This window comes from Telmatherina bonti (assembly GCF_933228915.1).
Source record: "Telmatherina bonti genome assembly, chromosome: 7".
NCBI classification, from domain to species: Eukaryota; Metazoa; Chordata; class Actinopteri; order Atheriniformes; family Telmatherinidae; genus Telmatherina; species Telmatherina bonti.
Window position 1 is genome coordinate 33,552,009 of NC_136625.1, and position 23,135 is coordinate 33,575,143.

At 41.0% G+C, this 23,135-nt stretch overlaps 2 protein-coding genes across 2 annotated transcripts; one reads left to right on the forward strand and one right to left on the reverse strand.

Annotated features, from left to right (window-relative positions):
• Window positions 1–448: 448 nt before the first annotated feature.
• LOC306758552 (sorting nexin-16) lies at window positions 449–2,549 on the reverse strand (the record flags this gene model as incomplete). The annotated part of the gene is made up of 7 exons (XM_079243879.1): window positions 449–555; window positions 639–775; window positions 869–938; window positions 1,025–1,173; window positions 1,535–1,621; window positions 2,048–2,294; window positions 2,395–2,549. 7 exons carry the CDS (start codon window positions 2,547–2,549, stop codon window positions 519–521), a joined length of 882 nt encoding a protein of 293 aa, XP_079100005.1. The 3' UTR covers window positions 449–518.
• Window positions 2,550–4,154: 1,605 nt separating this feature from the next.
• On the forward strand, window positions 4,155–23,054 carry ripk2 (receptor-interacting serine-threonine kinase 2; the record flags this gene model as incomplete). The annotated part of the gene is made up of 12 exons (XM_079243880.1): window positions 4,155–4,273; window positions 4,352–4,562; window positions 7,502–7,655; window positions 7,948–8,103; window positions 8,541–8,698; window positions 9,251–9,300; window positions 9,390–9,551; window positions 13,101–13,186; window positions 15,940–16,041; window positions 17,295–17,403; window positions 19,727–19,927; window positions 22,669–23,054. The coding sequence occupies exons 2-12, from the start codon at window positions 4,366–4,368 to the stop codon at window positions 23,052–23,054; spliced, it is 1,761 nt and encodes a 586-aa protein (XP_079100006.1). The 5' UTR covers window positions 4,155–4,273; window positions 4,352–4,365.
• Window positions 23,055–23,135: the final 81 nt, after the last annotated feature.

Below are 23,135 nucleotides of genomic sequence, written 5' to 3' on the forward strand. Positions count from 1 at the left end.
ATAAAAACTAAAATTGATTAGAGATTTTATTTTTACAAATTTTCACGTTGTAGCTACTTTAAAACCAACTAGCAACCATTTTAGTATCTTGTTTAAATGAACCTTTAGCTTAGTCAGCGCTAAGGAACATTGCTACTGAGGTACTTTTTATTTTCAGCTGTGAAAATCTTAATAAACTGAGTTATATACAGGAGACGCTGTCCTGTTATCCTTAAATACCCTCCCTGAAAACTGAATATGACGGTTTACTCTCATTACTTTCAAGCTAATTACATTAGCACTGCTATGTAGCTTCATGCTAACATCAGGTTAACATGAGTAGTTGTACAGGGACAAAATCTCTTCCAGAAATGTGCTGGCAAATACTTTTAACAGATAACTAAACTAGTTTAAAATCATAGTTTATTAACTTCAGACTAGTGTAGTTGGTGATCCACACAGGTTTGCTGCCCTCCTCCAGTAACCTGTCAACGACTTCAAGTCGTACCCGGGGTCTTCAATCCATCTTCTTCCTCTGATTAACCTTCAGAGCTCTCATGTAGGAGTGACAGGGATCTGTTGAGAAAAAAATATTTTAAAAAATATGTGAAGTATGCAACCCCTCTACTGGTTTTCTGTCATGACAGACACATATTTACTGGACTTTCTTCAGTAGCAGGTTGATGTGGTTTTTCATGTTCTCCAGAGTCTTCCTCAGCCTCTCAATGTCTCTCTGTTTTTGCAAGAGTTCCCTCTGGAGGCGATGGTTAGTTTCTTCCAAAGTTTCACAAAACGCCTGCACTCCAGACAGCAATCGATGGGTGTATGAGCCACAAATTAACCACAGGTTTACATGTTTACTAAACTTCCATGAAGAAAGTGAACTCACCCTACTTTCCTCCAAGCTGTCAAATGGACATGAAAGGTCAGCCAAAGACATAAAGCGCCTCACAGTTTCACTGAGGGACAAAAACATGTGTTTACAAGCAGAACTTTGTTCACGGCAGTCTCCAGAGAAATGCTGAGCAGAAGTCCCAACAAGCACCTGGTGACGACATCTTTGTGTGTCATTAAGTCCTGCAGAAAAGTCTGCAGTCCGACCCGTCTCTTTTCCAGAAACTCATCATCGTAGTTGTTCTTGAAGCAGCGCTTAGGAGGCAGGGTTGGACGAAAGCTGGGAAACAGCTCTTTTAGCTGCGGCAAAGCAACAAGAAAAAGGGCGATGAAACAAAACGGTGTCAGTACGGCAACGGTATCTCATCAGTGAGAGTCTGAAGGATTGGTGGGTCGTGACCCCGCAACTAAAAGAGCGATATCAGCGCTCACAGATGATCTAAATGAAGACTAAATGTGTGCTAATGTCGGCTTTTGCAGAGATGGTTCATTCAGTAAATATCATAGAAACATTTAATTCATGTCTTGGTTCTGCACCATGATGGTTTTCACTGATTCCACATCTATAATTTAGCCTTGTTCACCATCAGGCTGCTGCCTCCTCATCATGTCATTTCATCAGCTGAAACGTTGTAGCTATGGTGTAGGAGAAAGTCCTTGCCTTGTCTCTGAGCCTGCAGAAGTCTGAGTATCTCCTGAAGATCATCCAGCTGTCTCCATGACACCCTTTCACCAGGATCTTATAAACCTAAGATACAGATGTGATGTAACACAGCTACAACTCAGTTGTTTATTTTTATGAGCCTTTTCTTCCTGAAGATAACATGGAGATAGGTTGGCTAAGCTACATGTGAACAAATCACAAGTTGTCCTTTTAACAGACCGGACCGAAGTGGACATAAAAAGTCGTGTTTGCAGAGTTTTGGGGGCTCTCCCAGCGTTTGTGCCTCCTCTAAAAAACTGGGAAATTCTTTCGCTGCTTTTGCAAAACCTGAAGTCATTGCTGACACGCTGGATGGAAGCAGATTCTCTGGAAAGGTTTTCATTTAGGAAAAAATAGGTAATCCTATTCTTATGGGATTAAACTCATCTATAAGAATGCCTTTACTTCATTTATCACGACTACACAGGGCATGTCCTGCTGACAGGCGGGCTACATTTCAAGTATCCCTACCGTGAACTTTGCCCTCTCCTCCAGGATCTCGTAACCCAACAGAATTGGAGCCGTGGATTTCTTTGTCTTGCAGTTCTCCTCACTCTGCGACAGCTTGGATGACCAGGTCCCATCGCAGACGGTCCATCCCACTGGAGCACTGTCCAGTCCACCTCCTCTCCACAGACAGCTACATGCGGTCTCCCAGTTTGTGGATGGTGGGCTGGTATATACAGGAGACGCTCTCTTGGAAGTGTTCCTCACCACTCTGTAGCAGCCCAATGGAACAAATGGAGCAGCCATCTATGTGAAAAAGTGTTAACAAGAACATAAAGTTCATTCAAATGCACAGAAATTAGTCTACTTACAGCAAATCCCAGTTGGGAGACTGGACGCCACAGTTTCCGTGATCTGAGCTGCTTTTTCCTGCTTGAACTTTGCAGGGTTCATCTCGTTCATGATCTTGCTGGCTCATCAGAAACACCAAGTAAAGCAGCGTGACGTCCACGTAAGCGCTCGTCATAATGTGGTGAGGGCATTACAACGGCTTCAGATTACAGAGGGAGGATGAAAACATGGTAGCGCTGCAGCCTGTCACGAGGAGCTTCCTGTTTTATGGAAACAGGAAGTTATAAAGCACTAATAAAATGTCAGCGTGTCACACTGTAATTACCTGCAATCACTTTGTAATTGTACACAGGAAATTCATTGTGTCACTTTACCAGGACATAAATACACAAAACAAAGAAAGTGTGAACAGAAATGACATTATTTCATGATACCAGGAATCTAATGTTTCTTGGTTATCCCACACAGGTTGATGTTACTTTTTCCATTCAGCTCTGCATAAAAAAAAAAAGTGCATTTAAAGCCCTGTACCATGTATTGGAAGAACAATGTTTTCTTTGTAATGTTTGATCCTGTATTAATAAACTATTAAAAAGCAAAAGAAAAGGAGAAAATCTGCCAAAGTTCAAAAGTGCTTTTTAAAGTTACTCAATCAGATTCACCAGACAATGGTTTTTTTGCTTAAGAGGAAAGTTTTTCAAGTTTTTTCTTTATATAAAGGACTTTTTGTGTTTGTCATGACATTTTATCTCTGAAATATCTTGCACAATATTCTTTGAAACTTTTTTTTTTTATTATTGGAAGGAGCTCAACATTGTTATTTAAGGGACCACAAACACCCAAGAATCCCTGCATTTCAAACTGATACAGCTTGATAATTCAGTTATTGGTTTTTACTGATTGGCCAAACAACTATTTCCTTGATATGCCACTGATACCAGAACAGTGCTAACGTGTTAAATGAAAGAAACCTCATAAATATAAACCTTTTGTTGAACTAAAAAATGTTTGTTTCGAAGCTTTTTGTGATTCAAAAGCTCTTGTCTATGATGAGCTTTGGAAAAGGAAAAACTTAATAGCAAACAGACAACAGTGGATTTTAATTTTTTATATATTTCAAAATGCCTTTCATTAATACCACCAACTTCACATTAACTTGTGAGTTATAAATATTCATGTCATTACATGGGAGTGCTTAATTTAGGTGCTTAATTTGAATAAATTTCCTGACATATTCCAAATATCTGCACCAGTATGAGTCATTATTGCACTGTATGTAAAGTTATGTCAAGGACAACAAAGCATACACTTTAAACCTGATTTCTGAGTGAAAGTAAACAGGTCAGATGTGACCAGTTGCATTTTGTATTTCTACATATTCCTATTTTACAGGGAAAGTCCCAAATTTGGGGAATTCCCATCTGTAAAAACCCCGTTATTAAGCTGCATTTAAGTGCAACTCAAAAAAGTATATTCAAGCGCTACAATATGTATAAATTATCAAATCAAACAAGAGTTAGATTCGTTTTGTTGTGGCATAGGAATAAGTAATAAAAATTAACATAGATGTGCTTTAAATAGTTTAAAGGTGCTACGCAGTGACAAATGTCAATCTCTGAAAACCGACTAACTTGAACGCATCTCACAAACCTGGAAGTGTCGTCATTGGCAACAACAAACCACCTGCCTTAAATAGCAGCGCAGCAGCAGCAGCAGATCGCTGTTATTGTCCCGTGTCAGCTGATCGCCGCTGGGTAACACACCACCAGTCAACTGAAAAGTGAAAGCAAACATCTTCTGGGAGCGATTCTGCTCGACAAAAGCGGGAGTAAATGAGCATCGGCGACGCTACTTCGCAAAATTGACGTTAGCTTAGCTTGCTAGGAGTCCTAATGGCATGTGAGTAAATGGGAGTTCCTCAGTCCGTTCACAGAAAGAGACGGTTCTAGTAAATCCTCTGCTACTTCCCCTAAGTAGACTAAGACTCCGCCATGGAGCCGCACGCTGCCGTGGGCTACGTGAACATAGGCAGCCTGACCAGCACCTTGCCGGTGATCCCCTACCAGAAGCTGACGGACCTGTACTACCTGAGCAGAGGCGGCTTTGGCACCGTGTTCAAGGCGCAGCACTCCGACTGGAGGACCACCGTGGCCATCAAGTGTCTGAAGCTGGACTCGGTTGGAGAAAGGTACCTGCTCCGATGTGACACTAAAGCCAGGGGCGGACTTACCTTTAGGCAATACTAGGCGGTTGCCCAGGGCCCCCCCCCCCCCCCCAGTTCTTTAGGGCCCCATAAAACTGGTCATACACTTATGGTTATTTATTACTTAGTTACTTATTACGAACAAAAATTATGTTTTTGATTAAAATGCATTTGCTAAACTGTCAGCAGAGTGATTACTATGTTATGCGTGTCTCGGGGCCCCCCTTCTTGTATATAGAACCGCACACCAATACCTAATGTGATCGGTGTGTGTGATGCGGTCAGTGTAACTGACTGACTCGTCACAATAAATGATCAGTTTGTACCATCAAGTGAAGCAACCCTTCCCTGTTATTATACACTGTCCTCTCAGTCAGGAGGAGTAGAAAGTGCAATACTTACCATGGGGCCCCAGGCCTGCCTTTGCCTGGGGCCCCAAATCTCTTAAATCTGCCACTGACTAAAGGCCTTGTTTATTAATCATGGGGAGATGTTTAACCTTTATATTACATTAAGGGTCAATCTGACCCATTTCAGTTTTTGTGATGAACAAACTACTGGTTATCCTTTATTTTTCTTCATGAAAATTTGTGACTTTTCCTCTTCTGGGTTCATGAACTTTTGAGTGTAATTTAGAGACTTTGATGAGAAATCGAACATCTGTGCAGTGTTTGTAGACAAAGATGATGTTGGGGGTCATTTTGACCCATTTACTTTAGTGTGGTTTAGTCGCTACTTAGAGTAAAAGAAAAAATGATCTTTAATGTACTTATTTTTGATTGCTTATTTATGTTTTTAATGCTTTGGAATACACATTCATACACAGACACTCAGGTGTGTCTTGGGGATAAACTTTCTCACCCTTGTACTGTAAGTCTGTGGAATAAAGATCTTTCCAGCAACAATGTCTCTGGAGACATTTGACATAAAACCTCGAGTCATCTGATTAGACAACTGCGACACCAGAGCGAATTGACATGAAAGAGAAAAGCTATGTGCGATCAGATGTTCGGGATAAATGGGTTGAAATCTACCTTGTTGTACAATCTTGGCTTGCATGTTATTGTTGATGAGAGTATTATTTCATTCAGGCGGTGCTGTCCTTTCTGACAAGCCTGCCAAGTATGGGTTAAAAAATATGGATAGCCTGTGATTCAAAATCTAGTTATGCATAAAATATGTAAGTGTACACTGGAAAGCCACCTGGAGGTGCAAAATATCACATGTGACAACTTCTTTACATCCTACTGCCTTGGAGATGAACTTCTAAAGAGAAAGCTATATGTTTGTAACAGTCAGAAAAAATATAAGCCAGAACTTGCAAGAATTACATCTGCAGAAAACACACAGTTACTGTCTGTCCATCATCTGGAGGACATTGAAAATGTTCAAACTGAGAAAATCAGAGAAAATGGGGCAAGTTAAAAATGTTTGTGAAGATGGAAAACAAAAATAGTTCTTAAATATGGTGTTGTAGTTAAAAGATTGTATTGAATGTCTCTTTTCTAAACATTTACATCATCTGAAAAAAGTTGTTATTGGTTGAACTAGATTGTTTTAAATGTTGTAAGTAGATTTACTCAGTGTGGGTCAAAATGACCCGCAACATAATCAATGTGACTTTTTTTTTTCAACATAATACAAGGGTTAAGATAAAAAAAAATGCACTTACATACAGTTGTGCTCATGTTTATTTATCCCCTTTCATTAAAGAAGGAAAAAAACAGCTGCCTGTAAAATAAGCTGAAATTGACGAAAGTAATAATAAATAAAAATGTTATGAAAATCATTACATTATTTTCTAATGCTGGTTCAATAGAAATATTTAAAAAAACAAAACAAAACAAATAAGATAATTTATTACATATTCCATCAGTCATAAACTAATATTTAGTTGAACAATCCTTTAATGTTTCTGCTCCAGTCAGGTGTTTTCTGTTCCTCTCAGTCAGACTTCTGCACCTGTTGACAGGTATTTTGTCCCACTGTTCAACAGAAAAGTGCTCTGATTGGTCCAAGACCAATTTGTTTGTTTATTTTCTTTCTTCAACTCACTTAAATGAAAAAACAGTGTCTTATATTACTAAATTATATTTTTGTAAATTTTTAGTTATTGTTCCTTTTTTAAGTCTCCAGTTATTTGAGTGACTGTTGTAAATTCAGCCTTTTCTTTAATGAAAGGGGATGAATACATATGAGCATAACTGTAGTAATATAACGTGACATCGCATGAAAAATTAGGGAATATAAGATAAACAATGATATCATCCTAAATCTGTCAGACTGATAATTAGTAGTGTTAAGACTCCTGTGGTTGTTTTTTTATTAGTTGTGTAGCAGCTGTAGATCACATCGACAGTTTAGCGAGAGCCAAACCGCATGATTCATGCATGATGAATGCACTTCCTTATAAAGGTCATGTGACCTTGCCAGGCCCTCCAGCAGATATTATGTCATATCAGACACCAAATTCATAGCCAGTTGTTCTGGATTTCCTCATCCTGGATATTTAAATAACCCAAACTGAATTTATTGTTATGCTTTTTAATATTGTTTTTAATGTTGGAAAGAAATCCTAAATCTGCTTTAATGATTCAGAGCTAATAAATGGAATTTAATGTATATTACTACATTTTTCATGCTGTGAAAATTTTACGGTGTCATTGATAAGGGGGTTTTGGACTAGATAAGTGCCCAGCTTCTTCCAAAACCCTTTTTCCAACTTAAGAAGCTTGTTTTGTTTGTTGTTTGTCGTAACCAATATTTGTTCTTTTAAAAGTCCTTTTCTTTTTTAGTTCAAAATAAACTAAATAAATAAATAAAATTAAATGAAGAGCTGTGCCTAAAAATGTCATCATTGTTTTGCCTTTTTCTTAGGACAAAGGTTAACGGTCTTATCTCCCTTATTGCCTGCTGTGTTTCAGAGAGAGAAACTCCCTGCTGAGGGAGGCAGAGGTGCTTCACAAAGCCAGGTTCAACTACATCATCCAGATATTTGGCATCTGCAATGAGCCTGAGTTCTTCTGCATCGTCACAGAGTTTATGAGCAACGGCTCTCTGGACCTGTTACTCCATGAGGTAGCCACATATACATTTATAACCTTATGCCACGACTAAAAAATAAGTATTCATATGAAAGTGTAAAGTTGTTGTAACGGTTTCAGCGTTGTTGGGGTTTATCATGGGTTTTCTGTCAGTGAGACTGAAAATAAAAGTGAAACAGAGAAGCATCCAGTCTCTGGTGAAACTCTGAATCAAGCTGGAGAGCAGAAGTGAGGGGAAATTCCCACTTTAAAATCTCCATCTCAGTACAGAATCATTCCTTCCTTTATTTCAACGTGTTCATCTGGTCTGTGATCTGTGTTTACAGAAAGACACGTACCCCGTTCTTGCCTGGCCTTTGCGCCTGAGGATCCTGTATGAGATCGCCCTGGGGGTGAACTTCCTGCACAACATGACCCCCCCTCTCTTGCATCATGACCTGAAGACACAGAATATTCTGCTGGATGGTGAATTTCATGTTAAGGTACCTTTCAGAACGGCCTGAGGGAAAGAGGAGCAATTACACAAGACTCTCATTGTGTCTGCTCTGATGCTTTCTCGTCATGTAACGTTACGTGTTCACAGATCAACCTGTTTATTACCAAACCTGTCAATCTTACTTTTGTTTCACTGTCAACTGGAGGAGTTGACATATTAGGTTTGACTGGTTTTGTCCAGATCTTTGTCTAAAAATGACAAATGATCGATTTAGAAAAATAATCCCCTTTTTTATGCACCCAAAGCATTAAAAATAGAAGTTTTATTCTGATTGAATTAAATCTGATCCAGTCCACTTCGGTCCAGATTATTATATTTAGATTAATATAAAGTCAGCTCTTTAAAAAACAGTGTAACCCAGCGAAGCTAACCACTCGATTCTGAGAGCAGATCCAGCTGTAAACTCGTCGTTTCTCCCTCCAGATTGCAGACTTTGGCCTCTCAAAGTGGCGGCAGCTCTCTGTCAGTAAAGGCTCCGGATCCAAGCCCACAGAGATGGAGGGCACAGTGATCTACATGCCCCCTGAGGAGTACGAACCCTCCAAAAGCCGTCGAGCTGATGTGAAACATGACATGTACAGGTGAGCCATGAAAACCGTCACATTGTTCAGTGGGAATCAGTCAGTGTGTCCACATTCCATTCACATAAACTGGGTGTAAATGTGTTGGATGTGCATGAATCTCTGTCCGTTTTAGAGGAAAACTATGCCGGGGCGAGGTCCGGACGACTTGCTTCACTTTTTTTAAAACTCTGATAGTTTCAGTCAGCGTTGCAGAGAAAGGAGCTTTTCCTGTCTGGCAAGGTGAGAAAAAGTACAGACGCAGGGCAGGATTGTTGGCATGCCAACGCAGAGAGCTGCAGAGCCGTGGCAAAAGTCCACTCATCACTCTGCAGCTGTCAGTCAGCACTGTGGCACGTTCAGCAGAGTCCCTGGAAGAGAACGGGGGAGACTATTTTAGGAAAGAAAGAAAAGCGAAATTCCCTTTCTCGGCCTTGTGTCATCGTACTTCTCTAAAAAGCTTCTGTAGTTATAATGTGGTAAACTCCCCGTGCTCTGGGGGGGTGGGGGGTGCCATCTGAAAGCGGTGATGCAAGTCTTAACATTCCTGACTTATTTATATTTGCTTTGCAGCTACGCCATCATTATGTGGGAAGTGCTGTCCAGGCAAATACCGTTCGAAGGTCAGTCTGTGTTTATTTAATCACCTGTTTGCTTCTCGTTTCCTGTCTGTAACCGTCTCATGCAGTTTGTTTGTGTGTGTGATGGCCAGAGGTGACCAACCCTATGCAGATAATGTTCAGCGTGCTGCGCGGGAAGCGTCCAGACACCAGCCTGGACACCTTGTCCTCGGAGATTCCCAGCAGAGACACTCTCATCAGCTTGATGACCTCAGGCTGGACTGCTAACCCAGACGATCGGCCTTCGTTCCTCAGTAAGGACAGAAAAACAACTGAAAAACAGCTTTTTTCATGCCTCCATGGCATGACTTTTTATTTTTTGGTAATATTTCACCCTGTTTGTTGGGATCTTGGCGCCCCTGAAAGTATGTCAGTATGTCATGACTACATCTGACCCCCTTTACGCCTTGACCGAGATTTGAGTTTGATCCAGGTTTGGTTCTGAGCTACAAGGGTCCTGAAACTCCAATCTTTAGTTATAAAAAGTGGTTTTCAAACAAGACCAACTAATACAGTTGTGTTCATATGTATTCATCCCCTTTCATTAAAGAAAAGGCTGAAAATTTACAACAGTCACTCAAATAACTGGAGACTTAAAAAAGGAACAAGAACTAAAAATTTGCAAAAATATAATTTAGTAATATAAGACACTGTTTTTTCATTTAACTGAGTTGAAGAAAGAAAACAAACAAACAAATTGGTCTTGGACAAATCAGAGCACGTTTCTGTCGAACAGTGGGACAAAATACCTGTCAACAGGTGCAGAAGTCTGACTGAGAGGAACAGAAAACACCTGACTGGAGCGGAAACATTAAAGGATTGTTCAACTATATATTAGTTTATTCATTCATTCATTCATTTTCCGAACCGCTTAGTCCATTCCGGGTCGCGGGGAAGCTGGAGCCTATCCCAGCTGGCTTTGGGCGACAGGCAGGGTACACCCTGGACAGCTTGCCAGTCCATCGCAGGGCCACACAGTGACGAACAACCACTCACACTCATTCCTATGGGCAATTTTAGAGTAACCAATTAACCTAACAGGCATGTCTTTGGATGGTGGGAGGAAGCCGGAGTACCCGGAGAGAACCCACGCATACATGGGGAGAACATGCAAACTCCACACAGAAAGGCCAATGACTGAACCTCTCCCCAGAGAAGGATCGACCCAGTGACCTTCTTGCTGTGAGGCCACAGTGCTAACCACTGCGCCACCATGCACCCCTATATTAGTTTATGACTGATGTAATATGTAATAAATTATCTTATTTGTTTGCTTTAAAAAAAAAAAAATTCTATTGAACCAGAATTAGAAAATAATGTCATGATTTTCATAAAATATTTATTTACGGTATTATTACGTCAATTTCATCTTATTTTACAGGCAGCTGTTTTTTTCCTTCTTTAATGAAAGATTATGAATAAATATGAACACAACTGTATTTATAATGAAAAAACAAGTTTCTTCCAGTTCATGGAACATAAGATGACGTCAGTCGCCTTGTCATGTAGAGACTCGCGTGCACATGCACAGCTCGTATGTTCGCTGCCTACAGCACATTGTTAAGCATGTGTTCTTATGTGCTGTATCAATAAAGTGGACTGGATTTCACTGTTGAAGAAAACAGGAAGCATGATTTTAGCATGTGTCCTGTGGTCTTCCTCACTGACATGTACACACACAGCGTGCACGTCGTGCTGGCTGACACTTGTTTCGGATCTGTACCTCAAACCTGATCCACTCACCATCTGCGTTTCATTACAGTTTTTTGCACAATACGGGTGATATTTATAAAGTGTGGACAAACTAAAGCTGCAATTTGCAGGTTTTTCCGTTAAATGATGTTTAGTGCCGGAGGGTTTTTGTCTGTAGGACGAGATTTTCTGAGAATTGTGGCTTTTGCCAGGTTGTCAAGCAGCCATGTAACGTTGTTTCAACGCTTTCCATTTGCTGCAGAGAAGCCCTTCTTCCTCTTTTCTCTTTATAAATCCATGTGAAACTCTGCATTTATCTGTTGTTTGCTATTAAGGATGAAGGTTAAAATTTTTCCCTTGAATAATTTGTAAAAGGATTTTCTGTCTCCTCTTCCGTTCATCCGTACCACGCAGTCTTTACCTGAAGTTACCTGCTCATAGGACCCCTGCATCACGTCCATGGCTGCTTACATATGAAAAGTCTTTCTACTGCACTGTTGTGAGATACTACTATATCACCTATAACCTATAACACCTAAAAAAAAAAAAAAAAAAAACTCATGGGATTAAAAAAAAAAGTTGACTCAGCAGTTAAGAAAATGAATGAATAAATTAATGTAATAATGATAATAAAATAATGTATTTCTAATGCATTTGAACTCAAAGTTCTGCAGGTGTTTCCATCAGCAGTTCTTTATTGCAATACTTCAGCTTAGTGCAGTTCTAGGGCTGATGGGAACGCAGTTACTGCCTCCACAGTCACCCAGGGAATAACTCAGAAGCAGGAATCCTCAATTCTGCACAAGTCTGCAGATTACCTATTAGAGTCAGGTGTGCTGCAGGAGGGAAACTTCTACAACTTGCATTGCACCAGCTGTCAAGGAACAGGACGGAGGATCCCTGTTTTACTGTATATTCCTACTTTTTTACTGCAGGCTCGCATTAGCAGCCTGCTCTGTTCACACACTTGCTTGTATTACCAGCGGGTTCCACTAGGGGGCGCTTTAGGGAACTCAGACCAGATAGAGTTGCTGAATTTCTTGTTATTGTTTTAAAAAGCAAACTGATAAACATAGTGACAATAGAGGACGTTAGTGTTTGAATGCATTTGCACAACAAAAAAACAGCAGCAGTATCGGAGGCTCCTAAAGGCCCCTAAACAAAATACGGCAGTGATGCGTGAGGTGGTTTCATTGTCCAACCCCCAGTTTCTACATATATAAAATAATCTATCCTGCCTCGCACAATTAAACCAATATTCACCAGACAAGTTTATTTTTATCGCACATTTCATGTACAAGATAATTCATTCATTCATTCATTCAGTAACCGAACCGCTTAGTCCAATGAAGGGTCACAGTTGGAGCCTATCCTAGCAGTCTTTGGGTAATAGACGGGGTACACCCTGGACAGATCACCAGTCCATCACAGGGCTGTACAAGACAACGAAAAGTTATTTACATCAAAACATTAAAAGCATCACAGGGGGGTTCAACACAAACGATGAAAGGTCGCAGGTTACGTTACATGTCGATCCTAATCTGGTCAGATCAGTCCATACGCTGCCCCCTACTGGTGAGTCACAAAGCTCGGTAGCATTTGGCCATAATGACTTAAAATGTGCCCAAACAACGCTTCAAACACAAGATACACCCTCAACCCGCTTTTACGGGGCACACACATGTCTGGTGATATCATGACCGTGCATAGTTAAAGCGATCAGGTCCAGATAGACGCCGTACAGCAAAATCACCGATGACTCAACTGAACCAATGTGACCTTTTCCACATTTGGGAACAACATATTTTTCACGTTGAGTAACAGGAACATGAAGCAAGGTTTCATCCTGACTAAGCACTGACGAATTAAACGCTTCCTTCTATATTATTAACTTATTTGTTCACTAAAACATGGCGTCATTTAAGGACTAATAGGACAGATGTTCTGGTTAAACTTTCCATCTGGTTTTATCCTGATTATTTACAGAAGGTATGAACTGGGAGGACTTGTGGCTCACTGGTCACTAACCATCATGATGAATCCACATGACACCACAGAGAGAATGTGAGCCAGACAAAACCAGACTTTTCTCACATGTGTTGTCTTTTCAGAGTGTTTAATTGAGCTGGAGCCCATGGTGAGGAGGTTTGTTGAAATCGACTTCCTGGAGGCGGTGCTGAAGATCAAGAAGGCAAAGGTCAGTGAGGAATGAAGAAGAAGCGTGATCATTTACACTGCTGCTACGTGGAAATCTCTTAGTTCAGGAGCGGATTTAAAAACCCGATACATCCTAACGTCCACACAGAATGAAAATTTAAGATTAAACTGTATAATGTAATCTGGGATAGTCTGCCGTGACGAACAGAGGCTAATGTCTTATAATTTCCCCTCAGCACATCCTTCCTGTTTCAGTTTTGCTGCGTGTTCACATTAGTGATGTAATTACTTCTGGCTGTAAAAAGAGTTTTTAAGATCGCCGTGGTGACCAATGGAGAAGTGAAAGAAAAAAGATGGAGTTGTAGTAAAACAAAACCACACAAAAGGTTCTCAGCATATGCTCCCACATATTGAAACAAAACTTCAGTAGATCTGGAAAGTATTAGGCTTTATGTGATGATTGATAATATTTGGTGAAACCTACTGGTGTGTGGGCGTCACCGTTTTACTTAATTAATTAATAATTAATTAATTACACTTTATTCCTACCTGAGGGGAAATTTAAAGTTTAAGAAAGCTCATCCAACATTTGACAGACAGACAGTGAACATTTATGACAGATAAACAGGTCCAAACTGAACTCAGGCCCCGCAGCCAGATTTACCGGCCCCGTCTTACAAGAGTTAAGCTTTAAAACTGAACGATTAAAAACTGCCACAAATGCAGAATTTTGACAATAAAGGTTATAAGTGTTACATTCAGGGTGCGTTCACATCAGGATAGTCCGCTAGACTCGGCTCAGTTGTAAGCGGTGTATCCATGCAGACCGTGATCATGTTCACGCTGCACTTTGGCCAAACAGGCCAAACTATTAGAATAATATATCCCCATTCTCTCCAGAGGTGGCGCTGCAGTAGTATTTTGCAAAAGAGAGGACAAGAAGAAAACTGTTTCAAGTTAAACATTGAGACAAAAATATTGGTGTTTTGGGTTTTTATTGTGTCTTATGCAAGTATTCTGCAGAAATACTCTGCAACAATGGACGCAGTATGAACACCAGACGATGCAGAGGACCCTTAACACCATCGCTATGTATTTACCCACAATGCAATGCTACACCAAATCCTGGAGGTGATTTTTTTTTTTTTTTTTTTTTTTTTTTTTTTTGTCCGCTTCTTGTATTTGGTCTGCTTGACAGGCCTAGACCTGCGTTTGTAGTCCGCTCCTTTGGTCCGGATCAGAATCCGTTTGGCACATTCACAGCTCCTCAAACGAAGCGGAGCAAACGGACTCTGATTCAGATAAAAAAAGGCTGATGTAAATATGTCCTTAATGAGCAAATTCATCCATTAGTGTGAATGTGCAGACAAAATCCCAAAGTTTTTTTTTATTTTTACGACAAAAGCAAGTCTCAAACATGGGAAGACCCCCAGAAGCCGGCCCACTGAAGCTTCTCACATTGTGTGGAGTCACATTGGTCGTGACTGCTGTAAGTCTGTTTATGCTCCCTTACATACAGAAATGGATGTGTGTTTGAAACCGTCATACGCCACCAACCTCGTACTTCCACATGTCTTTCAGCTAATGGGCAGTGCTGTTCAGAGTTCACGTCTGCATCTGTGTTTTGAGACCAGTTGGTAGCAGTGACGCACGGCTATAAAGTTGTTTAATTCGTCAAAAAACAGAAGTAGTAAAATAATAAAACCATAAAGCTCTGTGCTGTTCTCTACTTCTTCTGCATCTTTGGCTGCTTTTTCTTTGGCAATTCTTCTTCTTCTTCCTTCTCTGGTTTGTTCCTTTCAATGGTTTTGTGTCAGCTAAAAACGGACCAAACTACGAGCATAACCAACCCAAGAGATGGATGAAACTGTCCATCTGTCAACGTATTGTCTTCTGCATTGAGCATAAATGGGCCCAGAGACTGCAGTTGATTGGTCGAGTAAGACTCTCTGGAATCTGGTTTCCTACTTTAGACAACCTCACACAGTCCAGAGTCTCTGAGTCTTTACAGTCAGAAGACGGGATTTCCTGTTGAAAAAGAACGTTTTTGTGGACCGTATCACAACATGCATCTTCTATACCAGGTGTTGTGTTTTTATTGATGCTAAAAATATGATAATCACTCACAAGCCAGATGTTAGTGGGCGTTACTGTTTTTTTTTTTTTTTTTCCAGTTTAACGCATAAGAGCCCAGCGTGACATTTATGATACATACAGTTTCTGAGATGTTTGGCATTACATGATGGTAAAACTCAAAACCCTGTTGAACATACTTGCCTCCTGCCCCTTAATGGACACAAAAACCAGAAGATTACGCTATAATGGTTTGAACATATCGCATGGTAAGAAATGGTAATTGCCCCTAAAAACCATTTTTGACATTTTGTTAAAGGAAGAAATAAAGATCTCCTTTTAAAAAAATAAATAAATAAATAATTTTAAAAAAAAGGATTTTTCAGTTTTTCGTTGATTGGGTCTTAAAGGGTTAAAACAGTCCTTCCTGGTCATGAGAATAGCTCTTTGGTTTCCTCTGGGGGAGTTGAACAGAGCTGGAGTATACAGGGGGTGGGGGATCGCCTTCTGCCGGTGGAATCAGTGTTCGTCATGGCAATAACTTGTAAATGTCACATTTTAACTATTCCCACTCTTCAAATTGACGTTTAGGCCTGATTTTTTTTTTTTTTATTTGTGCCTTTGTAAGTCTTTTGTGTTTTATTCAAAGTTCTCTTCTCCATAAAGCACTGAATAGAGAATTACATCTGGTGACGTATGATATTTTTCTCTCGTCTACAGATGATGCGGATGTCAGGTTGCTGTTCAGCTCAGCCGGTGTGCGAGAAGAGGAATGTGGAGGTGTCTCTGAAAATGTTGAAGGACCGACCCAGCCCGTGGCCTGTTAGTGTTCTTTTTTTTTTTTTTTTTTTTCATGACCTTTGTCAAAGAAATGTGTAAACATAAAAACATTCAGTGTTTTATCCAGACTGAAGTTTTATTGGTGCCCTGCAGGTTTTGGATGTTTCTTGCTGCAGCACACCTGAATCAGATTAATGGGTCGACATGCTTGGGCAGAACTTGATTACAAACTCTTAAGAAGAGCCATTTAATTGGAATAAAGTGTGTTGGAGCAGGGAAACATGTAAAACATGCAGAAGTGAGGCTCACCAGGACCCGAGCTGGAAACTAACAACTTAGCACTTAGTAGGAACGAGCATGTCAAGAAAATAAACAAAATATACAAATTCAGAGAGAATATTCCGACCCATTCCTTCAGTGTGTCCCACCTCGGCAGGCGTTTGGTGTCGGTTAGTACCATTATATGTTATGGTGTGTTCACACCAAACGCGTTTTGAGCGTCAAGAGCGTCAAGAGCGTCAGGTTTACATGTAAAGTCTATGTGGAGGCGCTGCAAGGAGGCGTCAAGCTTTCTTGTGGTGCGTTTTCACCGTTTGCTGCGGCGGCGTCACGCACTGAAAGTTTAAAAAGTTTTATAAGGTTGAGATAACACTAGAGATGGAAAATCCAAACTTTTGCGGCTTGACGTGGTGTTAGAGGAATGTAGAACAACCGCGGTTTGTAGCTGGTTAACAACATGACTTAGCTTTAGCCCGCTTACCTCCGTTAGCTGGTTAGCTCCCGTTATCTCCGGTTAGCTCGGTTAGCTCTTAGCTACAGAAAGCTCAGAGTTCGCTAGATGTCAATCATCCACCATGACGCTCACAGCCCCCCTCTCAGCTCTTTGCCCATATTTGTATTTTCCGGGTCAGACGACGCGCATGCCTCTGCCAAGATGGCAATGAACGGAGGCTCCGTTAATCTTTTTATATACAGTCTAAGGGTAAAACGAGACATATATGCTTCGATTATTTGATTTCTTACAATAAAATGACCAAAATTAAAAATCATTATCCATCTATAGTGGTTAGCTTTAGCGTATTAGCATTTGTAAGCTGAGCTCATACCTGCAGAGAAGCTGTAAACAGCGTAAAAATAACAAAGCCAGGAGCTTGTAAGTTTACGTCGTACCAGACAGACCCTGGAAGCCTGGTCTGAGGAAAGCAGCTGCTTCTCAGCAGACAGCAGGCAATAATCGCAAGATACTCTGTTTTATTTATACTACATCGTGTGAAACATCATGTTTGTCCTCACAGGAATGTTCCCCGTCAGGATCAGGATCTGGCTCCACCTCTGGATCTTGCTCCTCCCAGGACACAGAGATATCCCTGCCAGGCGTCCTCACCAGCAGCAACGCTTCTCCACGTAATTATATATTCTATATATTTATTGTTATTCATTGTTACTACTTGGAAGAGTCTCATTAGGGTATTGCGAGATAGCAGTATTGCAATAGTTTTGATTATCGGTTTTTTCCTTCCATTGTTTGCCCGGGGTGACATGAGGTGTACAGTAATATATTTGTTCTTAGTTTGGTTCACTTTTTCTTGTTGTCTGAACCGCTTATTCATTCATTCATTCATTTTCTGAACCGCTTATTCATTCATTCATTCATTTTCTGAACCGCTTATTCCAATTCAGGGTGGCGGGGAAGCAGGAGCCTATCCCAGCTGGTGACAGGCAGGGTACACCCTGGACAGCTCGCCAGTCCATCGCAGGGCCACACAGACAAACAACCACTCACACTAGGGGCAATTTAGAGTAACCAATTAACCTAACATGTATGTCTTTGGATGGTGGGAGGAAGCCGGAGTAGCCGGAGAGAACCCACGCATACACGGGGAGAACATGCAAACTCCACACAGAAAGGCCACTGACCAAACCAGCCAAGGATCGAACCAGTGACCTTCTTGCTGTGAGGCCACAGTGATAACCACTGTGCTACCATGCAGCCCTGTTGTCTGAAGTTATTCACAGGAATATCTTACATGCGTATCTGAAACACACATGTACCTACACACATAAACTCGGGGAAAAAAAAAAAAAAACAGAGCTGTTGAAGGATGCTTGTCATGTTGGGTTTTGCATTTTTAAAGCAGGAAATCTTATTTTATTACCAGACTGGGCCTCCTGTGAGGTCTTTGGGACACAGGAGGGGCTTAACGCGGCACTGCTGCTCATTTAGAAGAAGAAGTGCAACGATACATGTTACATGTTTTCAGTGCCGTTTCCATAAGACCTGAAAAAGCCTCTGAATTTGTTGCTACAAAGGTCTGAATACAGTGCTAAATATAGCGCCAGTGTTGCTAAGTTCTCAGCAGTGGTGAGGGGTCTGATAGGCTTTATATTAAAAAAAATAAAGCCTATCATGGAATTTTTTTCTTTTAATTGATTTTGGGATTGTTTGGAGCTGAAATCGACATTCTATATGTTGCACATCCCAACTTAACACTCCGCCATGTTTCCTTGTTTTTTTCTCGCTAAGCCGAGCTCGCCTGTGCTGCGAGTCGACATGCAGTAAAATGACATAATCACAACTGTGTGAAGTCGTATTACATTTTCTACTGGAGTCAAATAATCTACGGATATTATTTTTAGTATTATTCTTATTATGTTTTATTATGTTTTCGTCCGAATTTGGTTGTCTGTTAGCAACATTACTCAAAAAGTTATGGATGTATTTTTGAGTAAGAAAATAAAAAACACCCTCAACATATCCCGAAGATAAAATCTTCGTCACGAGGTACAAATGATGAAATTTTGGTGGAGATCTGGAAGAGATCCTGGATTCTGGTTTTTAAATAAAAAGTACAAAGCAGACGCCGCGCCACTGACGACCACGTCATCGTATGCAGTGGGTGTGTGCGTAATGCGTGTAACTTTGGCTATGATTGGCCGATCGGTACGACCGACCCCTCTTTCTAATCGTGTGATACAGTAGAATCACACTGATGTCGTCATGTTTCCATAAATGTGACCAATCGGCACCGACAAAGCAGGAAATGTTTGTGACGCTGAAGGACTGACACCTGTTGTCGTCCAATCAAACTGGTGTTACCGGGCAGAAAACGGTGATTTTGTCCACATAACTACTCCCGAAACACCGTGGGAAACGTAGTCGCTTTACTGGATGCAGTTTTATGTTGGTGGATTAAAGTTTTGGAGGCAAAACGGCAAAGGTAAGACAGAATATGTAATGATTTCTAAACGTGAGGCTTAAATTCAGCCTTCTTTTGACTCTGGTTGAGTGAATCCTGGTCATAGCAACATTAAACTGGTATGACTGGAATCTATGGGATGTGTGCTTTCAGTAGAGGTGCTCTTTGTTTGTTTCCATGCCGCTGGGTGGACACCAGGATCCAGTGTTTTTATTTATGTATTTCTGCGGACTTTGTTTACTTGGTCTTTTAATTAGGGGGTTATGATTTTGTTTGTTTGTCTGTTAGCAACATTACTCAAAAAGTTATGGATGGATTTTGATGAAATCTTCGGGATATGTTGGGGGTCTCACAAGGAACAAATGATTACATTTTGGTGGAAATCCGGAAGAGATCCTGGATTCTGGATCACTTTGAAGTTATGTTGTGTGTTATTAACAATATGCTTGCCGGAGGTCTGCGCTCTCCGAGTGCTTTTCTAGTTGTTATTGCACAGCCCTACATCGCATTTCTCCTTCTTTTTCACATAGAGAGCCTTCCAGCATCGTTCATGGCTTCTCCCTTGGAGCCTCCAGAGTCTTTGAAGGACAACTACTCGATCAACGATCTAAACGTCTTCCAGACGACCAAATCCCAGACTGATTTAAACATTCCCGTCAAACCTGTACAGCACGCCTCAGAGCTTGAAACACAGTTGGACCTCACCCTCAAGCAGAAGCCTCAGCAACAAGGTAGGTGGAGGAGAGGAAGCTGTTAAAAGCTAGAAATGCATCGTTCATCTTTTATTTTGCTTAACTGACTTTTCATTGTCATACTGAAATATTCTCGTTTTCTTCTTGTTTCATTCATCTGGTAAACTCTGCTCTGTATTTGGCCCTCCTCTTGTAGAGTTACTGGAGAGTATTGGACTGTCGCATTCACACCGTTTATTCAGATCCCGGTGTGTTTGCTCAGGAAGTCGGCTTCGTTTGGGGAATTATAAATGCACAAATTAATTCTGATTACCACCAAACTCTGTCTGCATGCAAATTAGTAGGGGTGGGAGAAAAAATCAAATTACATAAAAATCATATTTTGTTTTTTTTTTTACAATTTTTAAATAAATCTTTTTGGTCAAAAATATATTTTTAATAAAAGAAATTTTTTTTCCAGTTTTAATTGTTTATATGTTTAGATGCCAGATGGAGAAAAAGTTACCGGTTTTCTCCAAGAGGGGGCGAAATGTTTCTCTTCGACTGTCTAGTAGCATGACGTTATATCCGTTATGGAAAACACGTAAACAGAAGACTGAGAATGGCGAAAAACCTGCAGCAATATGCAGAGATAAATCCTCCATCATCACATTTTAAGTGACAAGTGTGGAAAAATTTGGAATTTTTTGCTTTGAAGAGAAAAGCAGAGCTGGATATGTGGAAAGCTGTTTGTAAACTCTGTAATGGCCATGTGGCATACAGCGGTAACACGATAGCATTGCTGCCCAACGAGTAGGACGCCATCCTGAGGTAAATGCAGAGCTAATACTAAACACTCAAACCAACACTTTTATATACAGTTCAAGCTTCTGAAACAAGACTATAAGTTCACACAGCTGCTTCAGATATATTGCTGCTGAAAAAATCTTAATAACTGAGACAGTTGATGTTTTTATTTGGAAAATCTGGCTCGTGATATAGTCTGTAAACTTGGTCATCATGTCACTTTTTGACATGATCTGGTGTTTAAAAAGCAAAGTAAAAATCAGCAATACTGACAAATCGTAATTTAAATCGAATCGGCACCAAACAAATCAATAAAGATCAAATAGGGCGAAAAGCTTGTCGTCTCGCCAGCAAATAAGGGACATACGCGACTAGTCGATCAGTCGCCATGGTGCACAAAGTCAATGTTTTTTCTTTTTAAAGTCGACTGTTTTTTCTATGGGTGAGAGTTAAGTGTCATTGTGCAGAGACATGGTTCTGTTTACAACAATTTTGAAGAAAGAGTGGCGTCTTTAAGGTCGAGCTAGAGAGGAGGGAGAGAGACACAGACAGAAAATAGTCCGAAGAGTGTCGTGCTAAGTCGTGGTTTATCACGTCCATGTTGCAGCTTCAGACTCGGACTGAATGATACCGTTCTGCCTGATAACGTTAACCGTCATCACAGTAATTTAGTTACATAAGTATCCACCCCAGTGCCGTAAGAACCCGCAGAGGCGTGGAAGGACAGGAAGCCATCTGCTCTCTGATTGGACAGTTTGAATTGTCATCGTCCAATCAGACAAAACTCTACGAACGGGGTCAAAAATCTTCATCTGCAACTTCAGGGTCGTACATGCAGTTTTCTGCTTTGCAACAGTGAAAAGATGTTTGCGAAATAACTTGTTTTTCTCATGAAATGCGTTTACGTGGGAGTTTTGATTCCTGTTTAATTCCAAATAAAAGTTAATTCTGCTTTAAACTGATAAAAAACAACCATGTAAACACTTCATTCGTAATGCAAATTTCTATTAGAAATTAAAATTAATTCCGATGTAAGCGGCTGGTTTATTCGGATTTTAATTCCGATCTATATAATTCGTCTGTCTTGTAAACCTTTATTCCGCTCTAAGTTAATTCTGGTCGTTCTGAGCATGCTCCTTAACTTGTCCTGTCTCGATGACGCGCGTTGTTTTACCTCCCGTGTTCGGTGGTCTATATTTCTTCTCAGTTGCTGCAAAAAGTGAAGTAGTATGCTCGTGTTGAGCTGCTACTTCACATTTATAATAAAAACAGCGGTGAAACTGTTACTTATTATGTAGTTTTTACAAGTTACTAAAAAGACTACAAACGTCAGCCCCTGTCCAATCAGAACCTTTCCCAACACGCTGGTTGTGCACGTGGCTGGGCAGGTCGTGCACTCGGCTGGGTCCGAGTGTTTTAATGCCACATGTAAAAATGTTCGTACTTTCTCACCACTTCGATCAAATGTTTTGTAAAACAATCCGTTTTACCTGCAACAATAAAAACGCAGAAGCAGCAACTCTGCTTCGTGCTTTCTCTGTGTTAACCACGCCCACCTCACATGTCCGACCAATCACACAATACTTCTCGGAGCCCCGCAAGAAAAAAGTTCTGCCAGCCCGATGTGTCGAGAACTGTCTTCAAACGTGTCCGCGAGAACAAGAAAAAAGTTCTGGCTTCTCGTGGAGGATGGAATAAGCTTTTTCCTCTGGAGCTCAGATAAGCTGCGGGTTGCTTCAGTCGTATAACGGACACTTTTTATAACGTTGAAACATAAACACATACTGGCCCAAACCGTACAGCTTAGTGGTCCCAGTGGTCTGTAGCCACTGTGGTACCACGCCCCGTAACATTCAGATATCTTCGAGATCCCTGTGTGGTTCTTTCTGTGATCATTTTATTTTGTTTCAACTGTTTTGTTTTCATTTTTATTTGTTTTTCTCTGATTTCATAACAAACATTTAATTCCTACTTCTTTCTCCTGGTGATGCCAGCAGATTACTCGCTTCCGCTGCAACACCCCACGCCCTCGCAAGGCCCCATCGCCCACTGGATTGCAACGCGCCGCGAGGAGATCGTCTCCCAGATGACGGAGGCGTGTCTGAACCAGAGCCTGGACGCGCTGCTGGCTCGCTCCATGCTGATGCGAGAGGATTACGAACTGGTGATTAATCAGCCCACGCGCACCGCCAAGGTCCGCCAGCTTCTGGACAACTGCCACCGACACAACGAGGACTTCTGCCGCATCATCGTCCTCAAGCTGCTCGAGAACAGGCAGATGGCCCTGACTCCATACCCACCCGAGATCAGCTCCCCGACGGCGCCAGTCCTCGCCAGCGCGCCGCCGCTGTCCGTCTCCTGCAACGTGCACAGGAAGTAGCAGCCACGGACGCTGTCCACGTTATTGACTGTGCCAACTTTCCACTACAGCTAACTGTAACGTGTGGTTTTAAGCAGCTTT